The following is an 18,518-nucleotide window of genomic DNA, read 5'->3' on the forward strand; positions in this document are numbered from 1 at the left end:
CTTCTATTTTGACACGTGTATATATACTGTGTGTTTACTTGATTTCTTCAATTTTACCCCAGACCATGACTATTGACTAGCCTCTAAAAATCAGGTGTGCATGCTGAAATGGTGTTGACACGTGTATATATACTGTGTGTGTATGTGTTGAAGAATAGTTGAAATGAAAAACTTACATGCCAACTAGAAATGGCTCTACATAAGAAAACAAGTGAACTTAAATCCACTGATGTGTTCACTTTCACCTACAAACCAAAAAAACATAAGTAAGTTTCTGCTTCAAATCAAATCAAAAGTCAAAACCAAACAAAAGCAGATGCATACCATTGCATAGAGACCTCGAAAAGCATCCTCCTTTTAAATATCATCCTGAATTTTGTTGACATTAAGAAATTTAAGTATTGTCAAATGATGTTTTAAGTAAAAATTCTAAGAAAAAGGAAATGAGGTTGAAGTTGTAAAAATTTTGGGATTACATGGCTAAAGCAATATGTCATGCTTGCATGAAATGCTCCGTGTGAGGTGATACAAGCTGAGGACAAACTCATGCAAGTCTACACAGGGTGATTGCACTATTTTAAGTGACTTATTAATCCCTTCACAAATAACATCAAAAAATACTAGAAGATGATACGACCCATGTTGGTAGAAGCTCCACCTGGTCGACTAGACCCGCTGTTGTTGGACCGAATTACCCCTCCACTAGTCTTGGGTGTGCCGATACTGAACTTGTTTTCATCTATCATAACAGCAAGAGTCATGGCTCTGGCCAAGTTTGCTGGCTGTAAAATACGAACGGCCGAACGTGTGTCATCCTTGAGACCATTAATGAAGGTACCTTCCAACACGTTTTCTGGTATGTCTCCCAACTGACATGATAGTCTCTCAAAATTGCTTACGTAGTCACGTACAGTTCTTTCTTGCCGGATGGCGAGAAACTGATGATAGATATTGCCTTCACCTGTTAACTGGAATCGCTCCAACAGCCGTTCTTTTAAATCCTCCCAAGAGCGGAATGGGTCCCTTGCTTGACTCCAACGAAACCAAGCCAGCGCCTTGCCGTCCAAGCAAATCGCTGCTGCCTTCAAACAATCACGTACACCAATGTCTTGGATCTCAAAGAAACGCTCCACCTTATAAATCCATCCAAACGCGTCTTCCCCTTCGAAAATAGGAGCTTTAATCTTCCGAAATTCTCCCATTTTCGACCCCCACCCTTGTTCTTAATAGCTTGGGTCCCTTTTTGAAGGATCCAAACTCGAGCTCAAATTCAGGATCTTCCTTGTCCTTCTCCTCCTCTTGAATGAGTTTCCCCTTGACAGTTTTCGTCAAGTTATTGATAGCTTGCAGGACTTCTGTGAATTGTGCAACATTCTCCTTCTTGGCGAGGTCAGCTTCCTCTCGAAGCTTGGTAAGATCCTGCTCCAAGGCTGCAACACCTGCCTCTAATCCAGCTATCTTCTCAGAATTTGTTTTTGACATGTTGACACCAGAACCGTAGCAGCTCTGATACCAATTAATAGGTTCAAGATCCTAACCCGCAGGTAGGAACCTTAACCAGGCCTCCTGTAGTTCGAGAAACAGGGAATTCTCCAGCAAATCGTCTAAGACTTTTATTCCAGCATAAAACGTGATTTATCCCTAGAACATTAATTATATAGTCGTATTAACCTAATCATAATCCAAAATCAGATCCTAAAAAATAGGAATTCTAAACTAAATAAAAAACTATTATTCTAATTAAAAGGAAAGCTAAATAAAAGGAAAACATTTAAAAATTCTTTCTTGAATCTTAATGCTTATCCCTTCGTCAATATACTTGACCAAAACGACCAACATGGGTCGTATCAGATGATTCAGATGATAAACAAAAAAACAAATAAATAAATAAAGGACATTTGACACTTATAAAAAAGATAACTGATACTTGTCGCCATACCAGTTACTTAGCAGCAACCTCAAGAAACTTAGCTAGGCGTGGGTGCAAATGAGTTGGACAAACCTACTAAACAAAAAACACCAAAAAGAGTTAATATATAGTTAACATAAACCATTGTTAACAACTAGGCGTAATGAAATTGGATGACTATATTCCCAAATTACCCTTGCCAGGTCTCCAAGCAATGCAAATTGATATCTCGTACAATAGTTTTGAGTCCAACTCCATCAGTGTGTGCTTTTGAGTGAATTCCTTGGGATAAACCTTCCATATACGCTCTGTTATCCCTTTCCTTTTTGAACAAAACACCATAGCGAGACTCCAAATATGTAATAATAATCGATCGATAGAGTTTCTACATAAGTTGCAGGTGATCAAAAATGGCGGAAATCAGGAAATGTAAATTGTACCTTTAGCGAGATTAGGGTAAAGCCATCATGAATTAGAGCCATCATTACCTGTGGGAGACCTAGGGGAAGTTGATCGCCTCTATCCACCTACCAAAAAAGTGAATCGTCTTCCCGTAAGTTTTCGGCGCTTTCTCCCGATCTTGCCGCTCAACCGGACCAGGGACGCCGGGAAGGAAAAGGACGTCGCTCTTCACCTCATACTCGTGGATGTGCCACATCGGCTTTTCTGAGTCCGGCAAGGTTAAGAACAATTTTTATGTTATGATGTTTTGAACTCCTATTAACCGGGCATCGGCGACTGGACGCTCGTAGATCAAGCACTGTCTCATATCCTCGTTTTGATGGCGATGGAGACGGCGGCATAAATGGAAGGGGGATATCAGAGCACAAAATAGAGAGACAGGGGAGGCGGGAGAGAAAAGAGTCGAATGAGTGTTTAAAAAAGCCCTAGAAATTATCCCAATGATTTTCTGATATATGAATTCTTGAGGTATACAACAGAGATGGTATCGTGATTAGGGTTTGCAGAGAAAAGGGAAGAATAGAACGAAGGGGATCTTGAAGCGGGGTATTAAAAAATTTAAGAATTTTGAGGGGATTTCATTTCCCCCTTTCAAGAACGCGCGTTTTAGTAAAAATCATAAAGCGACAATCACAGAGGACGCACGTTTTAGATAAAGTGCCCTCCGTGTTTTTTTTATTTTTTACATTAGACACTAATTTAAGGGCACGCAATAATGCGTGACCTAAATCCTCAAATTTTTTGAACAGACGACACGTTTTTATTGTCACTCTCTTTTGCGTAACATAAATCAGTGAGCGTCGTGATTTGCGCGTCGTGAAAGGGTCTTTTTCTTGTAGTGCACCAAAATGCGGCTAGGGTTTCTTTCTGGACTGTAAGAACGAGGAAAGAGGCTACAAGTGAGCCATATGTTCTTTAAATAGGGTACAAACCCCTGAAAATTAGGGTTTCTCTTTACAGCGCCTACTTGTCGAGTTGGGGCCTTCCGACTCGTCCAGTAGGATTTAAAACCCGCGTCCTCATAATGATCTCTACTCGACTCGCCGAGTCCATACACCAAACCCTAAAAATTAGATAAATTAAATAATACCTGGAACAGGTGTTACAGGCGGTGGTTTTCGCCCTAAAGATTTGGAGGCATTACCTTAATGGGGTCCGTTGTACTATCTACACGGATCACAAGAGTTTGAGGCATATTATGAATTAGCCGAACCTGAACATAAGGCAACGCAGGTGGATGGACGTAGTTAAGGATTATGGCTGCAAGATCCTTTATAATCTGGGTAAAGCGAATGTGATGGCGGATGCCTTGAGCCGCAAGTTGGTTGGGCCTTCTGATGGGGTGTCATGCATGAGGATATTAATGGACTCTCTGCTTTTGGGATTGGTTAGGGAGGTTCAATTCGAGGGTGTTCGAGAAGAGAATTGGAAGATTGAGAGGATTAGGGGTGAGATCACCCGGTTTGTTCTAGACAGTCGTTGTTTCTTGACCCGTTGTGGTCGGGTTTGGGTTCCCATGTCTGGTGGGGTCAAACAAATTGTGTTGGAGAAGGCTCATAAGTCTTGTTTTCTATTCATTTGGGGGCTACCAAGATGTATCGGGATCTGAGATTGAGCTACTGGTGGCCTTGTATGAAGAGAGAGATCGTCTGATATATTGAGAGGTGATTGACCTACAGGATGGTCAAGGATGAGCATCGTAGGCCGCATGGTAAACTACAGCCTCTGGAGGTTTCCATGTGGAAATGGGAGCAAATTTCGATGGATTTTATCACCAAGTTACCGAAGATGGCAAAGGGTTTTGATGCTATTTGGGTCATCATGGATCGATTGGCCAAGAGTGTCCATTTTCTGGCGATTTGGGAGAGCTCGTCGGCCGAGAAGTTGGCCGATGTGTATATTCGCGAGATCGTTGCTTTCCATGGGGTTCCGGTCTCTAGTGTTTTAGACTGTATTCACCTCCCGTTTTTTGCAAAATTTCCATGAAGGATTGGGCACGAGGCTACACTTCAGCACAACTTATAATCCGAAAACCGACGACCAGAGTGAGCGGACGATTCAGACTCTCGAGGATATGCTGCGAACATGCGTCATTGATTTTGGTAGGAGCCGGTTCTCCTACCTACCCCTTGCAGAGTACTCCTACAACAACATTTTCCACTCCAGCATTGGTGCTCCGCCTTTTGAGCTTTTATATGGACGGAGTTGTAGTACCCCAGTCTATTGGGGCGAGGTTGGCCACAGGGTCATGGGGCGGACCGTGGTGGTCTGTCAGACCACAGAGATGATCCAACAGATCAGACAGAGATTGTAGACTTCTAAGAGCCGGTAGAAGAGCTATGTCGACCGATGTCGATCCGAGTTGGAGTTTCACGTCGGCGACATAGTGTTGTTGAAAGTCTCACCCTGGAAAGGTGTAATCGCTTCAGGAAGAGGGGGAAGCGGGATCCTCGGTATATTGGACCATTCCGAGTTGTTGCCAGGGTTGGCAAGGTTTTTTTATAGATTGGATCTTCCGGAGGATCTCAATCAGATTGATAGCACTTTCCACGTTTCGCAGCTACAAAAGTACGTATTGGATGATGATGCAGTGGTATCATTGGATGATATTCAGGTTGATGAGCGCCTGAACTATTTTGATAGGTCGGTAGCTATTCTGGAGAGGAAGGTGAAGTTTTTGAGTAAAAAGGAAATACCTTTGGTAAAGGTACAATGGCAGCACCGGAAGGGCTCTGAGTGGACCTGGGAGCCGGAGGCTGAGATGCATGAGCAATATCCGTATTTGTTCTCCGCAGCAGGCTTCGAGGATGAAGCCTAGTCTAAGTGGGGGAGAGTTGTAACATCCCGATTTCCAGGTATGAGATTTATTTTTTAAAAGCAAGTTTTCCTTTGGAACTCGGCGAGTTGATAGCCTCAAATCGGCGTGTTGAAAGGCTTTTGGGCCGCACATTTTTATGGACCAACTCGTCGAGTTGGTGAGGAGAACTCGACATGTTGATGGCTGGGTGGGAAACCCTATATTTTAGGGTTCTGCACGCTATATAACTTCCTTAAGTCCTTAAGGCTGATCTTTTATCAGCCTCCAAACCCCCATATCGGCCCTTGTGAACCCTAATCACCCTTACATTTCATTTTGTGAGCTAGTGTGGTACTTTTGGAGCAAAAGAATGAGAATTTGGAAGAAGGAAGCAAGGATCTAGCAAGCAAAGCTCTCATCTTCGGTCTGGCACTCTTTTGGACCTTTATAAGTGTCCAAGATCCGATTTTTATTCATCTATGTTGCTAGATCTTGAGTTTTGTCCCTTTCTCTCCTTATTCTTGGATGTTACTATGGATGGATTTCATAAAGGTTGCAACTTTATGAATCTCCAAGTTAAGGTAACCTTATAATGGTTTGGATATGGTCTTTAGCCAAGGCTTGATGCCATGCACGGAGTTTAGGTCATATTTTCCCTTTTTAACCCATTTTGGGTTCAAGACATGCATTGGACATGCATGTCTATAAAGCACCAACCTTTGGGACGTTTTTGAGGCCAGAATCTCTTCTGGAGAAGTGGGATTTCAGATCTCAAGGTTTTGTGCTTAATGGTTAAGCCCTTTAGTTTCCAAGCCTTGTGGAGAGGTTTTTGAACACTTAAAGTAGCCCCAAAGGATAAAGTTGGAGACTTTATCATTTTACACAACATTTTAGTTTAGATATGAGCCTTAGAGTCCCTGGAATGGAAGAATCAACTAAATGTATTAAGCTAGGGAAAACTCGGCGAGTTGTCCAGCCAATTCGACAAGTTGGCTAAGGTTTTCCTAACCTTCTGAGTACTATAGAAACTCGACGAGTTCATTGGTGCACTCGGCGAGTTAGGTCAACATGGACTGTTGACCTTGACAGTTGACTCTGACTTTGACCATGGTTGACCTAGTTTGACTTTTGAGGGAAATTTGGGTATTTTGGGATTTTGATGTAATTGGTCACATGGTGGTTGTAGGCATTCAAGTCGAGAGCTAAGATTCGGAGTCAGAACTTCTCAGTTTGTATCACTTATGACTTGTGAGGTAAGTTTTCCTCACTGTACTTTCGGGTCGAAAGCACCAAGGCCGACCCATTGGTTTGATAACATGATATCATTGATATGTTGAGTATATAATAGTTATGTGTGCTAGTTTTGATATGCTAGATGGTAGATCTGTAGGACTACCCGTGTCACTACCTGTTTATTCGTATATGATGTTATCTACTATATGTCGAGATATGGTGTCGGTTGGGTTGAGGTTGTACTGCTCCATACTGTAAGCCAACAAACCCCGGAGTGTACCAGCTATGAGCTGAGGGCCAGGAAGGGCATGCCATACTCATACTGAGGGCTCATGAGCATTCCAAATACGAGTTGAGGGTCAGATAGGGCATGTCAGACTCGTACTGAAGGTTGGGGAGCAAGCCAGACATAAGTTGTGGGCCCAAGGGGCAAGCCAAACTTATGATGTGGGCTCAGGGGTAATCCAGTCTGTGAGTTGTGGACCCATTGTTTGTTGTTATTATCTTTGTACTTTTACTATGTATTGATATTTTGGGGGAACTCACTAAGCTTTGGGCTTACAGTTTTGGATTATGTTTCAGGTACCTCAGAGGATTACGGCAAGACAAAGGCATGATCGTGCACCTCATTATGTTTTTGTTTTATGATTTTGGGAATTCTCTGATGTGAAACTTATTTTGAGAACAATTTGTAAACAATGAAATCGTGGAGAATTATTCATGTTTCATTAGGTGTCTGATGAAATCTTGATCAGAATGTGCTTTCAGGGTGTGCCTAACGAATCCTCTAAGTAGAGAATTTTTCGTGTGAGCGATGGAATTATACAACAAGTTTATAGCCGACTTTCTAAATTATCCTCCTTAATAAATGAAGGTTTTTTTGCCACATGTCAATCTCTCATGAGTTTTGACACTTGTCATTTTGTGGTATTTTTGAAATAAATATTATCCACTTGTCAATTTTTTGTTTGTTTCAATTTTTAAAATTAAAGTTATATACTTAAATATGTAAAGTATTAAATATCATATATATGATATTAAATTGCAATAAATACGTTTCTTCTTTTCTTATTTTAAAGTTATACATTAAAAAATATTTTTTGTTTCCACTTTAATGTTTAATAATATACGGGTTTCACACCTAGTTTTATTATTTTATCATTACAAGAAGGAATTAAGTTAAATTAATGTATGAAGTAATTTGTCGGTAATAGATGACTAAGTATCTGATGAAAATCATAGAGAACATACAACTTGTAGGTAGATAATTATTCAATGTCTCCTTTATTATTATTATTACTATTACTATTATTATTATTATTATTATTATTATTATTATTAGTGATGCGATTTTTCTTAGATGAGGTTCCAGGCGAACCTTCAAATTTTCGTTTTTCACCCGGGTTTGAAGATAAACGGGTTTTTTCTTTTTCTGTTCCTACACTGCCCAGGATTTTAATAGATTTATCGTTGGAGGGGGATTATTTGACTTAAAAATGGGGGGGATTCAAGTACACTTACTTCCAACAGGCGGGAGCAAAGTTAAGTAAACTTGACAGAATTCTTGTATGCCATAAGTTTCTTATTAACCTCCCACAAGCTTCATGTATAGCCCTCCCCAGAGAACAGTCTGATCACTGCCCTATTCTGCTTGAACTTAGCTCCAGGGATTTCGGACCTGTACCTTTCAAGATGTTCAACTCGTGGCTTCTTAGATCTGGTTTCAACGAGGTTGTCATTAGAGCGATTTCAGAATTCAAGGGGTATGGCGTCGCAGATTCAATTTTCTTAAATAAACTAAGGTTCATAAAAAATAGGATAAGAAGTTGGAAGGCAGTGAATCTCCCACAGGAACCATTGGAGGTTGAAACAATCAAAAAAAGAATGGTAGAACTTGATAAGAAGGCTGAAAGGAACGATTTAAATGGATTAGAAAAAGTTGAATGGGCTAAGATTTCAAATAGACTCACCGACTTAGAAAAATTGGCGAGTTTGGACATCAAACAGAAAGCGAGAATAAAATGGTTAATTGATGGTGATGAAAATACTCGGTTCTTTCATGGTTTCGTTAAAAATCGCATCAGAAAAAACCACATGAATGGTCTTAAGATAAATGGTGTGTGGTCAAATCAGCCGGACGAGATGAAAGCAGAGATCTTCGGATTTTTTTTCTTCAAAGTTCAAAGAAAAATGGAAGCATAGGCCAGATTTCAGGAGTTCAAAATTCAAGACCATCTCAGCCGCTAGCAAAGATTTTTTGGAAGGTGATTTCTCGATTGATGAGGTGAAAAGGGCAGTGTGGAACTGTGGGAATGACAAGTCCCCGGGGCCTGATGGCTTCACATTCAAATTTCTGAAAAGATATTGGAACGAATTAAAGATGGATATCCTAGCATATGTAAAACACTTTGAACTATGGGGAAGCTAAAGATGGATATCCTAGCATATGTAAAACACTTTGAACTATGGGGAAGCTTTTCTCCAGGTTGTAATTCCTCTTTTATAACTCTAGCGGCAAAGGTTAAAGATCTAATCTCCTTGGGTGACTATAGGCCAATCAGCCTAATCGGTTCCTTATATAAAATAATTGCAATACTACTAGCAACAAGAATCCGTTCGGTAATGGGGGAATGCATAGATGAAGTGCAAACGGCTTTTGTGGAAGGAAGAAACATCTTGGAAGGACCCCTCATTGTAAATGAGATTTGCTCGTGGGGGAAGAAAACCAACAAAAAAAATACTACTCTTCAAAGCTGACTTCAATAAGGCTTTTGACTCGGTGAATTGGAGATTCCTAGACTCGATGATGCAACAAATGAATTTTGGAATAAAATGAAGAGTATGGATAAAGGGATGTTTAGAATCAGCTCGAGCATCGGTTTTAGTGAATGGATGCCCAACGGATGAATTCCAATTAGAGAAAGGCGTAAGAGAAGGAGATCCCTTATCACCGTTTCTCTTTATTTTAGTTATGGAGGGATTAAACATTGCGTTAAAGGAAGCAGGGTCAAAAGGAGTTTTCCATGGAATCTCTATTCCAAACTCCAATATCCAGCTTTCCCATCTATTCTATGCCGACGACGCCTTATTCATTGGCGAGTGGTCAAAGCAAAATATAAAAAATATGGCTAGGATCCACAAGTGTTTCCAAGTATCATTCGGGCTAGGCGTTAATTTCAACAAATCGAAAGTTTTTGGCATTAATGTGGACCCACACGAGGTTGATAGATGGTCCTCACCATTAGGATGCGATTCATGCTCATTACCATTCACGTATCTCGGGGTTCCGGTGGGAGCAAACATGAACCGTAAAAGCTCTTGGCTGCCGGTGATAGAAAAATTTAATAACAAACTCTCCGGGTCGAAATCAAAAACATTGAGCTTCGGTGGGAGGATGACTCTTGCAAAGTCAGTTTTAAGGAGTCTACCCACTTATTACTTATCAATTTTTGCAACCCCGTTAGGAGTGATTGATAACTTGGAGAGAATAACGAGGAACTTTATATGGGGAGGACCTAACAATACTCCAAAAATTCGATGGGTGACTTGGGATAAAATAATTACTCTAAAAGAGGTGGGTGGTTTAGGCCTTGGTTCCATTAAAGCACTAAACCTGGCGTTACTTACAAAATGGAGATGGAAATTCTTCCATGAAAGGAGTGCACTATGGGCGAAAATCATTCACGGCATACACAATCTCGATGCGGGGCTCTCATCTTAAATGACATCTAGATATTTAACTGGTGTTTGGAAAAATATAGATAAATGTAAAATTACTCTTGATAAATTGAATATTGCAGGTTCTGATGTTATCCGAAGGAATCAAGCGGAAACTGGATGGGAATCGGACTTCAAATTGACAATCAGTTCTGCGTGGTAGCCTTAAGGGTGAGGATTGATCGTGCGGCTCATATGATTCCAGATGGTGTATTTCAATGGAACAAGTGGATTCCAAACAAAGTAAATTGTTTTATATGGAGAGCAAGAATGGACCGCATTCCAACTGCGGTTGCTCTTGATCAAAGAGGGGTACATGTTCATTCTACACAATGCAATGCTTGTGTCTCAGGAATGGAATCAGCGGACCATTTGCTCCTTAAATGCCCGTTTGCTGCTGATCTATGGAACCAGATCTGGGAATGGTGTGGTATCACACCAATGATATTTCCTAGTATAAAGGAGATGCTAACTTATATTGCAATGATTTGGAAATGCCCAAACCGCAGATCAACTTTACTCTCAATCATATATGGGGCACTATGGGGTATATGGCGAGCAAAGAACGATAGAATATTTAACTCAAAATTCATCTCCCCAGAATTGGTGTTTGAAGGAGTTAGATCAATGGTCCATGTTTGGATCGAACATAGGTATGGGAAAGGAAACTTTGTATGGGGGGAATGGCTTAAGTCTCCTTTTTATTTTATGTAATTGATGTTTTGTATCTTTGGCTCCCTCTAGCTTCTTGCTAGGGGTTGTCTTTTAATAAAATTGCCGGTTCAAAAAAAAAAAATTATTCATTGTCATTCTTTGGATAAATACACTCCCAAACGGCACGTTGAGATTGCAAATAGATCACATTGGGTTCTTTTAGAAATAATTAAAAAAAAATAGGACTGTTTTATCACAGAAACTTGGTTGTTAAATCAAAAACGTGCAAATAGCCAGCTAGGAATGATAATGTCCCAGCACCATGACTTGTTTGCCACTAAACCTAAGCTTTTTCCTTTTTATTTCAATCTCTCATGTTCTTAGCATGCGACCAAAGTCTACGATCAGAAAAAGTGAAAAAGTGAAAAATCTGAAACCTTTTATAGCCGGTCTCAATAATTTGTACGAGATATGTCATCAGCTAAAAAAACCCATATTTAAATCACGTGTTTCATTTTACATTATAACGTTCCTGGTAGAGTTGAATTTTTATTTATGTACATGATTTTTTTTTATGAAATTAAAGAAGCTGTAAAACTGAGAGATTGTGGTAAAGAAAGAAAGGTTCTCAGCATACAACACGATTATTAACCACAACAAAACAAAACAATACACTGTAAATCATTAAAGCACTCAACAACACAACACCCATACCTCTGACTTGTAAAACTAGAAAAACAAAACAAGCCCATAACATACCACTGAAACCCTAACTTTATTACTATAAGAAAGAAGACGAAAAATACATATATAGGTTGGGTTGTGTTGTGCTGTGGACACGAACCTTGTCATTCATGTCATGTGATGTGTGTATGAATATATATATTTATGTAATCACAGTAGGGGCATCACGTCCTGTGAATTCTTGCATTTTTGACAGCTTCAATGCAACCTCCACCTGTACATAAGCATATCCCCACACAAATTTATTTAAAACCCCAACTCACTAAAAATAATTAAACACCAGATTGCAGAAAATAGTGAGATATAATTATTTACCAAAGGAGAAAGTGCTTCCTGTGAATCTCTTCCAGTCTTTGATGAATCCTTTTCGTATTGTTCGATGTACAGACGAATTGTCGCACCTTCAGATCCTGTTCCAGATAAACGGAAAACCTACAAAACACATACATATATATTCAAAAATATTAATCTTTTTTTATCTTTAAATAGTAAAAGATACTGTATATAATAAAATGATAAAGATTATACCAAACGTGACCCGTCTTCAAACAAATAACGAATTCCTTGATTCTTAGAAACCGAACCATCAACAGGATCTTTGTATTCGAATTCGTCAGCACTTGCAACATTCGCCACATCAGATCGTACTCCCTTTATCAATCTGCATTCAAATTTAGCAATTAGCAGTTAAAGTTCAAAGAGTATGAATTAGTAAAAAAGAGAAATCACGAAACTCACTTGTTGACTTCACCAAGAGAAGACTGTAATTTGACCAAGTGGGCCATTAGTTCTTTCGCAGCACCTGCATCCACATTCTTTACAAAACAATATCTAATTAATATTAAAATTTTATTATTTTAAAACAAAACCGGCAGGAGTTAAATAAAAATTAAAAACCTCGTAATCGTATCGTGTGTAATAATGGCGTCCGAATTTGGCCCAGTGTTGCTTCACGATGTCTTCAACAGTGACAAGCTTTCCACTAGTGAGATTGTCTTTGTTTTTATAAGCAAGAATAGACATCCAAGCTAAAACAGCCCAGATTCCGTCCTTTTCACGTATATGGTCTGATCCTATTATAACAAATAAAAAATAAATCATTAAAAATGATTCTTGAAAAAATATAGTAGATAAATTATTTATTTACCAGTTCCAAAACTTTCTTCACCACAAACAGAACATAGTCCAGCATCCATCAAGTTACCAAAGAATTTCCATCCGGTTGGGACTTCAAAAAACTTTAAGTTGAGACTTTTTGCTACAACATCAAGAGCAGCAGATGTTGGCATGCTCCTACACAAAGATAAAACTCACACTTCATAAATAAATATAAATAGATTTTTTTAGGAAAAAAAAATTAGAAAATATGAAGAATGGTGGTGACCTGGCAACGCCCTTTAAACCAGAAGAAAAGTAGGGAATGGATTGGACTGCATTGGCAGCAATGATGGCAACAGAATCGGAAGGGGTAACGAAAAACCTGATTGAAGAAGAAAAAAACAAATTACTTTTTGCATCAAGTAACCAAACAAGGAATGGAATTGAGCATTAGAGTTACTAGTTTTACCTTTTACCAAGGACCATGTTTCTATCAGCATCACCATCTGCAGCTGCACCAAATTCAGGAGGGTTGCTATCAGGTGTTTTGCCCAATCCCATTCGTGCTACCAACTCTTTCGCGTATGTTAGATTGGGGTCAGGATGTCCACCACCAAAATCTTCCTGTTTGCATAATAATTTTCTTTTTAAAAAAAAGTAGAAAATAAAGATACATTACGAAAGAAATAAAACCTTAGGGACACAGTTTAACAATGAGCTCTCTTTTGCACCAAGCTCTTCAACAAATATACGACTAGCATAAGCTCCAGCAACTCCATGAAGCGCATCATAACTAAAACAAATATAACAAAATTAAAAAAATAAAAAGAATATTGCTTGCAAGTGGATGTGATGGAACATACCAAAAAGAGAATTGTGGGCATGCAATCAACTTTTGGATTGCCTGGAAGTCAAAGATTGACCTGCAAGGAGTTCATTAAGCCATTAGATGATAAAGGGCAATTACGTCATTTACATTAAACTTTATTGTTGGAACAAGAGTGATAGCAGCATACTTCATCAATTTCACGTAGTCACTTGCTGCATCAAAAACATCAACATCGAATTGGCCATCAGGGCCTGAAAAGGAGGAAACGCCAATTGCAGAGATATCAACCTGAACACACATGGGAAATATGTAATCAAAATAATATAAAATATAATTTTATTAAATATTATTATAGGTTAAGAATTCAGTGTTACATCAGGTAAGCCTTCAGCAATAAAATACTCCTTTATTGTTTTAGTGTTCTCAAAGATTTTATCAGTAACTCCTTCAGGTGCTGGCCCACCATTTTCCATATTGTATTTAATTCCAAAATCCTGAAAAACACATGAAAATTATTAGTAAACTTTAACCATATTTAGAGTTTTATTATTAAGAAAATACCACATACCTCATTGGGGCCACCTGGGTTGTGACTGGCTGTCAAAATAAATGCTCCATTTGCTTTAGAACCCTAGAAAATGAAAAATATAATGGTTATTAATTATTGATTTAGTAAAGGTTATTCTATTAAATATCTTGAAACCAGATAAACTTACATCAGCACCAACTCTTTCACGTACAACTGCTGATACAGCAGGTGTTGACAAAAGACCATTTTGACCAACCCAGATACGTCTTGCACCATTTGCAGCTGCCATTTTAATTATTATCTGCATTTTTTTATATAAAATATCAGGCATTGAATCTTGATAAGTCCAAAGAAAAAGGTTGATGCAAGCACCTGGATAGCATCCTTTGAGTAGTATCGTCCATCACCTGATACAACAAGTGTAGAACCTGCACGAGAGAAAAATGCATCATCAATACGTTTGAAATGTAAGGGCAAAATGGTCATTTAGTCTCGTTCAGATGGTTTATTGGGTCTAGAAAATAAAAGACTTTATGTATACAGTACTTTATGCAGGCAGACAGACATTTCCCATTCAGAACATAATGAGGAAAAAAGAAAGAAACATCTCCAAAGAGTATTGCTGACTCTGGTTACTAATAAACTAGGAGTGAGATGGTCTTTACCTTTAATTTTTTCTGCAGAAAGGGCGTTGAATGTTGATTGAACAAAATTATGCAAGTAATGCGGTTGTGTGAAAACTTTTACCTGAAATAATTCAAGTTAAATCACATCAGTTTGACAGTTAAGATGAAAGCAACCAAAACGTGTTATCAACAAATTCTATCAAGAAACATGGATATTGGTAAGTTACAGGTAAAAATAATAAAGGCGCATGTCAGATGAATGACTTATTGTGCCTAAGAATGACTTTTTTTCATTTGGATAAGTTGCTAACTAGAGGTCTGGGGAAGGAATATTAGATCATTGCATCCACTATATTGTGTTTTTAAGCTATCGCAACAATTCCTTGTCTTTTGTTCTAACCTTGAAGCAAACATGAATTCATTGATGTGTTAGTGCAGAAAACTCAACCACTGGCACTTAGAAGTTAGAACTAGAGGAAATAACATGTGTGCCTAAGAATGACCATGTCATCTGGATAGATTTGCAACCTAAGTTATAGAAATGATAAGAGTATTTCATTGACTATTTTGTGTTTTTAAGCTATATTAACAATTTCTTGTCTATTGTTCTGAAGTTGAAGCAAACATTTAGACGTCAAATTCTCATAAAAAATCTAGTTTGTTAGTGATGAATGCTGAAATATATCACCCTTAGTGTCTTAACACTCAATGAATGTTCGCAAAATTATTGAGTTAACTAGGGAATTTTGATGGGATCTGATGCATTAGTGCTGAAAACTTTAGCCTCTTAGAACTAGAAGAAATAACACTTTATATGTGCTAACAGTTTATATGCCACATGCCACCTATAATCAAAGTCCTTCATAGTGTTGGAAATCCAATCATAGCATTTTCTCAGTTCAAATATGACATAAATCTTTTAATTCTTAAATCCAGCATTGTGCCTGTTTATATTTTGAAACGCCTAGTAATTCAGCTCTACCACTTAAACAGTCATAAATAAACACAAACAAGTGGACTCCTTTTTCTTGATATGGACTACAAAAGGAGAAAGTACTAAGAACTTTCCATTCCATTAAATCTACCATCTTCACATCCAGGATAAGGTGATCTTTGAACCGATGGGATCCAAAACATACCATTCAGAAACCAAAGTTCATCTTAATTTTAAACAAAACTAACTTTTCCCAAATTTAAATCCAAGCCACGGATTAGATGCTCCAGATAAAATCATGTATGACGTACAATAGATCTGTACACAATAACCGACATGGATAACGATCGATCGCATACCACAAAATTCAAATGTAGGATTTGAAAGTAGCATAAGCAAAAAAGCACAATCCGATCTCAATTTAAACATGCATCAACAAGAAGAAACATTTTACAAATCAAACACAAGCAATAGGCTCATTACTGATTATTTTCTTGTTTAACGTAATCAAGACCAAAACAAGCCACGGATCTACGAAAATCGAAATCGAAATCATTTGAAAACAGATTAGGAAACAAATATACCTTCTTCCTGAGTCCAGAAGTGCCAGGCTTTTGGCCTTCAATTGGCGAAGATTCGACACGCTTAACCTTGAAAGTCGCCATTAGTTGAGTGTTTTCCTGTGATGTAAGGAATTAGAAGTGGATCGAAGTACACATATAGATATAGTTGATGAGAGAAGGAGATGCTTACAGAAAGAGTAAGGTTGGCGAAGAGTGAGTGATGGTTGTGTCGAGAGATATACGGAAAAACTTGGTGGGGAGGATATTCGATTATTCGCGAACCGCACGCTATTGAGCGAATCAGACGGTGATCTGTCGACTAGATCTGAGAGACACCGATTTCGACTCTTGGCCCACAATCAATTTCTAACCGCTGATCATTATAAAATTTATAAAGAAAAATTAAAGTAAATTACACGTATTGTCTATGTGGTTTGGGTTAGTTTTACGCTTTTAGACCTTAACATCTTTTTCTTTTAACTAAGACCATGTCTAAACTTTTGTTTCATTGTCTTTACCGGATTGGAAAATGGAAATTACTATTTCTAACCGTGGCCATTGAAACCACCACCACCATCCACCACACCACATTGACCCTTCCTTCACTAGCGAGACATCTATTGTTGTTGTTAGGGACTATTTGGTATGATCTGAATTTTTAAAAGATCTTAATTTATAAAATGGTTTGAATTTTTAACATGTTGTTTAGTTGGAACATCTGAATTGCTATGTTGGGTTACAAAAATGACCATTTTACCATTTGTATTATTTTTTGCTAAATTAAATGTTTATGTTTATAAAATACAATTCTATAATAGGAACATTATCTCATTATTGACTAGCATAATGGTGTATTTACAAACAACAAATGTGAACATTATCTCCACACTTTTTCTAACTTATGACCACTAAATTCTCAAGGCAAATCAGGGACAGAAAAAATATCCACCAATTCGCGAGCCATGGTTTCATGTGGGAAGAACACAGGACAAACACCTAAAAGAATAATCACAACCTCAAACAAAATAATTGTCGTCGTTTGGTGGCAACTAGCCACCACCAGATAAACCCCCACAAAAGGGCAAATCATTCCCCTTACTCTACCCACAGAGCTTGCTACCCCAACACCAGTTGCCCTTATTGCAGTAGGATATACCTATAGAAAGAAGCATATAAAGAGTAAAAACCACAATTGTAATAAGGTTCTCTCGAGTAGATGAGAGGTTCCATTCAGACCTAACTGATGGACCAATGAAAGAAAGAATCATCACTTCCATTGCCTCAGCAATGGAACCAAGATATGCATAAACATTTATCCATCCTTGATACTTAACAAATCCTATGGCCACAAGTGCTTCATCTAATGTATATCTAGATCCTCGATCTGTCATCTATACATACAGTTCAATCTCATATAAGATACACAATTCTATCTCTATAATCAGTGGCTAGACAACAACATTAGGCTTTAATCTCAAAAAATAAAAATTGGACATAGGTATTTGTAGTTCTCCAGCAATGTGGCACTTCAGCATAACCTTGCTATAGTGGGGCTAACCGATCGTCCTATTAGGTGGAGAGATTGCACTCCAATGATGGTTTGTTAGGGTTGTGAGTCCTTGGAGGAGACGGTGACAAGCAGGCGGCGACGAAGGGTAGCAGTCGTTGGAGAGGGGTTGGAGGGAATAGGAGTTGTGAGAAATAGAAAGAGACGAGGGAGCGCATGGGTAAAAATGAAATACGCATCGATGAAGGAGCCGGAGGGCTTCGCTGTCGGCGACGATGTCGGAGACGACGTCTTTGGCAGAGGCGGTGTCTGGAGGGGATGACTGGAGAGGATGGTGGAGGTTTGCAATTGGAGTTTCAATAGGAAGCGACGTTTGTGAAGAAGAAAGAGTAGATGGAAGGAGATAAAGTCTTTGGGAAAAAAGGGAACGGACGTTCTTTTTATTTTTTCAGACATGTCTTTAGATGTGAAAGTTTAAGAGGCAGCTTATAAATTAAGAGGCATAAAATCACACGCAACCAAATAGTCTACATCTGAAAAAATAAGAGCTCGCCTCTTAATTTTTCAATTAAGAGGCTACCAAACAGGCCCTTAGTTATAATTAGAATAAATAAATGAGAAACTTAAAGCGAAGCCATTTCCCCTTTGTATCACCGTCAGCCATCTACAACACCACCATGCACCCTATCATTGGCCACCTACAACAACACCACTACCAACCCATCGCTAATATCCTCCTCCACCACCACCCAACATAAAACCAAAATTAACAGCTAAATTCTAAAATCATATGTCAAATGGAAACCACAAAAACCAAAATGAAAATCAATTTTTGTGTAACATCCAGTTTTGGGATGTATTTTATTTTGGATTCTGGACCGTGATTCAACAATGTAAAGGCTTTAGGCTTCACAAG

General features: G+C 38.5%; 1 protein-coding gene and 1 pseudogene across 1 annotated transcript; both read right to left on the minus strand.

Moving 5' to 3' along the window:
• Nucleotides 1–2,099: 2,099 nt before the first annotated feature.
• On the minus strand, nt 2,100–8,140 carry LOC111909970 (oil body-associated protein 1A-like; annotated as a pseudogene).
• Nucleotides 8,141–11,383: 3,243 nt separating this feature from the next.
• Nucleotides 11,384–16,441, minus strand: LOC111890375 (phosphoglucomutase, cytoplasmic). The gene is made up of 18 exons (XM_023886498.3): nt 16,286–16,441; nt 16,117–16,212; nt 14,638–14,719; nt 14,345–14,400; nt 14,160–14,273; nt 14,012–14,074; nt 13,818–13,937; nt 13,631–13,731; nt 13,478–13,537; nt 13,308–13,407; nt 13,084–13,238; nt 12,901–12,996; nt 12,664–12,809; nt 12,414–12,589; nt 12,255–12,331; nt 12,045–12,177; nt 11,832–11,948; nt 11,384–11,730 (listed from the first exon to the last, which is right to left on the minus strand). The coding sequence occupies exons 2-18, from the start codon at nt 16,195–16,197 to the stop codon at nt 11,659–11,661; spliced, it is 1,749 nt and encodes a 582-aa protein (XP_023742266.1). The 5' UTR covers nt 16,198–16,212; nt 16,286–16,441; the 3' UTR covers nt 11,384–11,658.
• Between the last annotated feature and the right edge of the window lie 2,077 nt (nt 16,442–18,518).

The sequence above is a fragment of the Lactuca sativa genome, chromosome 4, assembly GCF_002870075.4.
Source record: "Lactuca sativa cultivar Salinas chromosome 4, Lsat_Salinas_v11, whole genome shotgun sequence".
Taxonomy (NCBI): domain Eukaryota; kingdom Viridiplantae; phylum Streptophyta; class Magnoliopsida; order Asterales; family Asteraceae; genus Lactuca; species Lactuca sativa.

Bases quoted from the DNA above. Each gene is read 5' to 3' on its own strand.
- LOC111890375 (XM_023886498.3), bottom strand. From the start codon at position 16,197: ATGGCGACTTTCAAGGTTAAGCGTGTCGAATCTTCGCCAATTGAAGGC. The intron at 13,239-13,307 runs GTTTTATTTCTT...TTATGCAAACAG, and splicing joins TGTTAAACTGTGTCCCTAAG to GAAGATTTTGGTGGTGGACA. The intron at 12,178-12,254 runs GTGAGTTTCGTG...ATTTGAATGCAG, and splicing joins TCTCTTGGTGAAGTCAACAA to ATTGATAAAGGGAGTACGAT.